The sequence below is a fragment of the Colobus angolensis genome, unplaced genomic scaffold (genome assembly GCF_000951035.1).
Source record: "Colobus angolensis palliatus isolate OR3802 unplaced genomic scaffold, Cang.pa_1.0 Scaffold7, whole genome shotgun sequence".
Lineage (NCBI taxonomy): Eukaryota > Metazoa > Chordata > Mammalia > Primates > Cercopithecidae > Colobus > Colobus angolensis.
Window position 1 is genome coordinate 406362 of NW_012120709.1, and position 6851 is coordinate 413212.

Here is a 6851-nt window from a genome sequence, read left to right on the forward strand (position 1 = left end):
GCATAAGCTCCAAAAGACATCTCACCAGCCCATGACGGCCATGCAAGTTTCCCTGACAGGAAACCCTCAGTTCTGAGAGCTGAAGGGTACGTATCCCTAGACATAGAGGCTGGGCTATGACAGAAAAGCCCTGGAAGAGGGGCCCCTGCAAGGGGCAGGACAATGACAGGCCATCAGGCCTCAGGAGTGCCCAGAGCATCCATGAGGGCAAGGACAACAGATTAAGATGGAAAAGTAAATAAAAACCACATTTAAAAGGGCTGGTGTGCCACATTAAGGATCTGGGACTTACCTTAAGGTCTAGAAAGGTTTTAAACATGGGAGTATCATAACTATCTTTACATTTTTAAAAGATCATTCTGAAAAACAAAGACTGCAAACAAATGTTGAACCCTGGTTAATGATATGCAGTTTTGAATTACTTAGGAAGACATCAGTTTACTGATATCCGCAATTTACTTTGAAATGCATAAAAGGTAATAAGACTGATACCTGAATAGAGAGAAGGATGGTTGGCTAAATATATAATAAAGAAAATATAATAAAATGGTAATGGTGAAATCTAAGTGGTGGGCATATGGGAGACAGTTCACTATAAAGTTATCTCAACTTTATGTTTGAAAACTTTCATAATTAAAATACTAATAAAAGAAACGAAATAATTATATGAAAAATATACCTGCATTCTTATGTTTATTACAGCACTATTCACAATAGCAAAGATTTGGAATCAACCTAAGTGTCCATTAACAGATGAATGGATAAAGTAAATGTGGTAAAATATATACAATGAAACACTATTCATCCATAAAAATGAATGAAATCATGTATGTTGCAGCAACATGGATGGAACTGAAGCCACTATCTTAAGTAAAACAACTCAAACAAAAAGTCAAATACTGCATTTTCTCACTTAAAAGTGGAAGCCAAATCATGTGTACACATAGACATACAATATAGAATAACAGACGTTGGAGGCTCAGAAGGGTGGGAGGGGTGAGGGATAAGAAATTACATAATGAGTACAATGTGCAAAGCACAGACTTCACCACTATGCAATATATCCATGTAACCAAACTGCACTTATACCCTTAAATTTATACAAATTAAAAAAAAATTCTGAGACATTACATCATTATGGCTGCTACATGATTAAAGCTCCAGAAAAGGGTGGGAGAGCTAATTAGGGGGTTGTTGCAGTAACTGAGGCAAGAGCTGATCATGGTCCAGACAGTAAGTAAGGGATGTGAATTCAAGAGATATTTAGAAAGTGAAATCAACAGCTTCGGCAATTAGATAGACATAGAGGGAAGAATAAATTAATATCCCTGTTTACCTGCCCTAGACAGAAACCAATTAAGAGTTTAGATGAGGATGGTCAATCGGGTTTGGGGTAGAAGAATTCACAAGAGACTCACTAAGAACTTGGAATCACTGAAGTCCCCTTCGGCTGGCCTCTGACAGCGGATTCTCACAGGAGACTCCAGGCTCTAGCTCTTCACTTTCGTAGTCTGTTCTCAAAGTCAGTGGGCTTCAGCCCCTTGGGTGACCTGAGGATGAGAGAGGGGAGGGAAGTCATCACTGCCCAGCATCTCCAGTGGCCCCAAACCAGAGCCAAGGCTGGGTTGCTTCACCCACTGCCCTGCCCTCCTTGTCCTCCCTCAGAGCCCTCTGAAAGCAGCTGTACCTCTTCTTTTGGAAATGGAAGTGTTCTGTTTTGTTGCGTGTGTGTGTGTGTGTATGTTTAGAATAAAATTGTTTTGAATCAGCCACTTCAAATTGCTTCATCTACAGTCAGCTTTGTTTTATCTGCTTTCAGTCAGAAAACAGATTGCTCTGGAAGACTCAGTCACAATAAGGCAAAAATAAGCTTTGCTCAAGGGTCTCAAGCTGCCTCTCCCAAGAGCAGATGCTGGCCGGCCTGATGGTTCTCTGAAAGGCAGCCTCACTCACTGGGTAATTCCTTCCTCCCTCTCTCCCTCCCTCCCTCCCTCCACCTGCATGTGCGCTGGCTGCAATTTTAGCTCATTTCCTACAGCTTTGTCCTGGAGACCATTAGCAAGCCGCCCTTAGTCCTTCTTCCCACCCTATGAAGGACGGTTGTCAGAGGACCTATTTCCATTTCAATAATTACTGTTGTGATTCATGTCTGGATTCTTGGCTCTGGCACCTCCACAGCCATTTTAAATTGAACCTTAAACCCTAAATCTCTTACTTTGTCAAGGCTTGGAGCTTCCTGAATATTTGTGAGGAACTGAACAGAATATGAGAGCCTGCTTCTCCCCCTGTCAGGCTATGGAGATGCTATTACCATTTGGTATCTGAACCTAAGGAGGAGACTCCAGGCTCTGCTTCAGGTGGGGACATGGGAGAATGGGTTGATAACCGTCACTTTTCTAGAATAAAGCCAACACACATCTCCCAATGCATGTACAATCTCATTATGGCATTTAACCTTTTTTAAAAAGGAGATCTCACTTGAGACCCAGACAGTATCTACTCTTTTAGTCCTGAAGGTTTCTCCCTCACCTGGTCCTTAAGCATTAGATAGGGAGTCGAGTATACCTGAATTTATAACCCAGCTCCACTACTCACCTCTGAGCCTCAATTTCCCCACAGCTAAAACAAGGAAGGTGTTCACATTGGAGGTCTTTCTGAGACATCAGATCCTGTAGACGGCACCAGGCCAGTGCCTGCCTCCTTGTTTGTGCTCTGCATTCAGTGGCTGTGATTACTCAGGTGTGGAGAATGTCATTTTCCAACATGAGTACACGTTTTACCCATCAATTGTGTAGCTGAACACCACAGAACGTATTTTATTTTATTCCATTAAAAAATGCTTTTAGTGTTTTGTTTTCATTTCCTTTGTATCAACAAAACTTCACTGATTTCAGCTACTTCTCTTTCAGAAGGACAGAGAGAACATATTATAAAAACAAAGAAATATGCTCCTTTTCCAGCATTTTTATCATCTTTAGGACTCTCCCAAGAATCCTATCCAAGTTTCCAGTCTCTCCTTAGCTGAAAAGGATAGTCTTGCAAATATGATCACTGCTGAGGACCCTTGTAGAATATTTCACAGGACAACGATTCCTGTGTGCTAAGGGGGGCTGTTTGGTGGGTTATGGAGGGACTTTCTTTGTTTTGTTTGCTTTGGCTTTGTTCGTATGTTTAAATTCTTGGGTCCCCAAGGCCACACTTCATCTCTGCATCCTGTGTCCTGGGTCTGCTCTCCAGCAGGGACTGTAGCTCCTGTGGGCTGTGCGAGGACACTGTCAGAAAAGCCACCAGGTGACTGAGCTGATGCCTAGCTAACAGTGAAGGGCAGGTAGAACTACGGAACAGAACATAGGAGGGGCGTGTGGAGAGAGGATAAAAGAATACAATTTAAAATCATTAAGACTTCCTCTATCCCAGGCACAATGCCAAGGTTTTTGTTCATGAACTTTCTCTTTAATTTTCCCCATCTCATAATAAAAACTTCCTTTACAGAGAGGGAAACTGACAGAGTTTGAGTCATTTTCTCCAGGGCAGCCAGCTAGTGAGTAGCAGAGCTGAGAGCTGAACCCAATAGCGTATTGAAGAGACCCAGATCTTGCCTATGATGGGGTCTGTTTCTCTGAGGAAGCAAACTTCTTAGAACCCACAGGCCTGTAGAGCTGAGTAAGACAGATGCTGTTTAATGGGAGCCACGTGGAGTTCTCCTCCTGCACCTGGACCTAGTAGAAATCAGACTGGGTAATAAATGGGTGGGACGTGGAACTCTCCTCAGCCTCACAGTTTCAGGGCGAGGAGGGAGCAGGTGCACCTGGAGGCCCCTGCCTTGAAAGTGAGTATGAAGAGAGTGCTGGAAGGGGCAGCATCTTTCCTCATTTTACCTAACAGACCTGATTCTTTAAAAATATTCGAGGTCGTGGCTGAACTTGAAACTGGTGATCTGGAGAGAGAACAGCCTTAGATTTGGACTTGAGGTTGGACTCTGAAGAGGGGGCTGGGCTCTTCTTCCCCAGGATGTTTGAGGCTCTTAGCTCAGGGTAGGCTAGAAGTTTCCAGTTTCACCATGATGGGTCCAGGTCGGGCTCCTGCCAGACCTAGGGGGCTAGGGGAGCCATGGGCTCCTGGGTTATGAAGCTGAGGGGCCCTGTGTCCTAAGAGGTTGGGTGCTTGAGGCCCGGGGCCCCTCTGCCTTTTGCTTTGTTTGGTCTCTCTTTCTACTACCTCTCATTACCACTACTACCCAGAACAGAGCTGGATATAGGAAGGGCCCTCCTCCTCATTCCTGTGATGGGGATCAGGCTTTGGATGTAGAAGGCTCCTCCTATCTGACTCGTGCCTCAGCATTTCCCTGGCTCTGCAGGGCCAGCAAGGCCTCCAGCACTGTGTCAGGCCTCCGAGGATTATTCTACCTGCCCTGACATTCCGTGATGCTGCCTCCAACAGAGGGTCCTAGGAGCAGCCAAAGTGTTGCAGTCACTTGAGGGAGATTGAAGCCCATCCTCCTTTCTCAGTGCCTGCTATGATGAAGTGGGTGGAGTGGGGTATCCTTTCCAACGAGCGTGCAGCATCGGTCTCTCTGCAGCAGGCCATGGCATGGTGGTGGCCACTCCTGCTAGAGCTGTTGACAGTCTTGCCCACCTGGGCTGGGGACGAGCTACTCAACATCTGCATGAATGCCAAACACCACAAGAGAGTGCCCGGCCCAGAAGACAAGCTCTATGAGGAGGTACAGTGGCCAGACCTGGGGATGGGACGGGGAAGATCAGGGAAGGGACACAAATGCCAAGATGGTCTCCAAACCTCATCAACCCTGATCATTTGGTTCCTGGGGTTGGGAGTTGAGCAAAGACAACTAGATGGAAAGAGACTATGCCTTTTTGAGACCATAAGAGCCAAGTGATTCAAAGTTCCCATTTCTGAGCTGCTCCAGCCACTGGGAAAGCCGGGGCAGATGGTGATCCCAGAGGTCCATTGTTGACTCGGCATAGATGAAGACGAGCCTTCCTGCCAACAGGTCCTGGGGAAACATACAACTTATGTAGACCCTCCCCAAGCTCCTAAAGGCAATTGCCAGGGATGTGGGAGGAAGAACACAGCTGGCATTTTGCCTATGAGACCCTCCCACTCAATGCAACCCCAGATTCCCCTAGGTCTAGCTGGGGCTCTTCTACCTGCTTTGCCCTAAGAGGCTTCTGCTGCCTCTCAGGAGCTGAGAGCCCAGAAGTCGTGTTCCTAGAGAACTGTAGCGGCCTGTGGCAGGGGGTCAGTGTGCAGGTGCCTCTGCCCTTTGGGTAAATATTGAGAGATTATCAGGGTTCCTCTTATGTAGGGGCTTACCAGCTAAAGGCATCCCGCTTGCTCAGGCCTTCTCCTAAGGGACATTTTCATATCAGCGCCCTTCCTCCCTAGACACTTGGCAATCCTTGCCCCTTATGCCTGGGCCTTTTGTTTCCTCATCCGCCTTCAGTGCATCCCCTGGAAGGACAATGCTTGCTGCACCCTCACGACAAGCTGGGAAGCCCATCTGGATGTGTCCCCACTCTACAACTTCAGCCTGTTTCACTGTGGACTGCTGATGCCTGGCTGTCGGAAGCACTTCATCCAGGCCATCTGCTTCTATGAGTGCTCCCCAAACCTGGGGCCCTGGATCCGGCCAGGGGGAAGCCTGGGGTGGGAGGTAGGAGGCAGATCTGTGCAATGCCCTGTTATTATATTAACAGTCAGAGCTTTCATCCTATCTTATGCTGATGCCTCCAGGATGCTAGCAGGAACAGGAGGTGTTATCTCCCTATGGACAAGAGCAGACCCAGAGGCCCCTGCTGGAGAACCACATGGGGGAGACTGTTTTGACAACAGTGGGATGCAGGGCTATCACCACAGGAGGCTTGGTGGAGTTAGACAGACCTGAGCTTCAGTCTCATGTTCTGTCCCTACCAGCTGTATAGCCCAGGACAAACTATTAAATCTCTTAGCCTTATTGGTGTTATTTGTAAAATAATACTTAGAGACTTTATAGAAGATGATATACATATGGTAGCTGGCACAAATACCACTGTAGCTATTAGTAGTCTTCACATCTCTGCTATTAATGTTCTTATCTCTGGCTACGACTGCACCCAGGAGGCCCCAAGTGGGCAGGGAGAGCGAGTCGTGAATGCACCGCTGTGCCAGGAGGACTGTGAGGAGTGGTGGGAAGACTGTCGCATGTCTTACACATGCAAATCCAACTGGCGTGGTGGCTGGGACTGGAATCAGGGTGAGTGGTGCTGACAATGCCTTGGTGGGGAAGCAGGACCCTTGGTGGTCCCCACAAGGGTGCAGGTGCAAAGGCTAGGGATGAGGGAGTAGGAGGTAAGCTGTCCCTCCTCCATCCCCTGCAGGGAAGAACCGCTGCCCCAAAGGGGCCCAGTGCCTCCCTTTCTCCCATTACTTCCCCACCCCAGCTGACCTGTGTGAGAAGACTTGGAGCAATTCCTTCAAGGCCAGCCCTGAGCGACGGAACAGTGGGCAGTGTCTCCAGAAGTGGTTTGAGCCTGCTCAGGGCAACCCCAATGTGGCTGTGGCCCGCCTCTTCGCCAGCTCTGCCCCATCCTGGGAACTGTCCTACACCCTCATGGTCTGCTCCGTGTTCCTGCTGTTCCTTTCCTGAGAGCCCTTCTTCTCCAACCCACATTCCTGCACGTCCACCAGCTGTGGGTCGGGCCAGGCCACAGCCTACCTCCTTCCTCAGGCCCTCCCCTAAAAGCAGTGGCATGGGCTAGGGACGGGGTGGGACTGCAGTCCCTAGCCCATGCCACTGCTTTTAGGGGAGGGCCTGGGGAAGGAAGTGGCCACTGAGGCTTCAGTGGCTGGTG

General features: G+C 48.0%; 1 protein-coding gene across 1 annotated transcript; it reads left to right on the plus strand.

The window, feature by feature from the left end:
* Window positions 1-4585: 4585 nt before the first annotated feature.
* On the plus strand, window positions 4586-6646 carry IZUMO1R (IZUMO1 receptor, JUNO). The gene is made up of 4 exons (XM_011926565.1): window positions 4586-4723; window positions 5465-5674; window positions 6118-6253; window positions 6378-6646. The coding sequence occupies exons 1-4, from the start codon at window positions 4586-4588 to the stop codon at window positions 6644-6646; spliced, it is 753 nt and encodes a 250-aa protein (XP_011781955.1).
* Window positions 6647-6851: the final 205 nt, after the last annotated feature.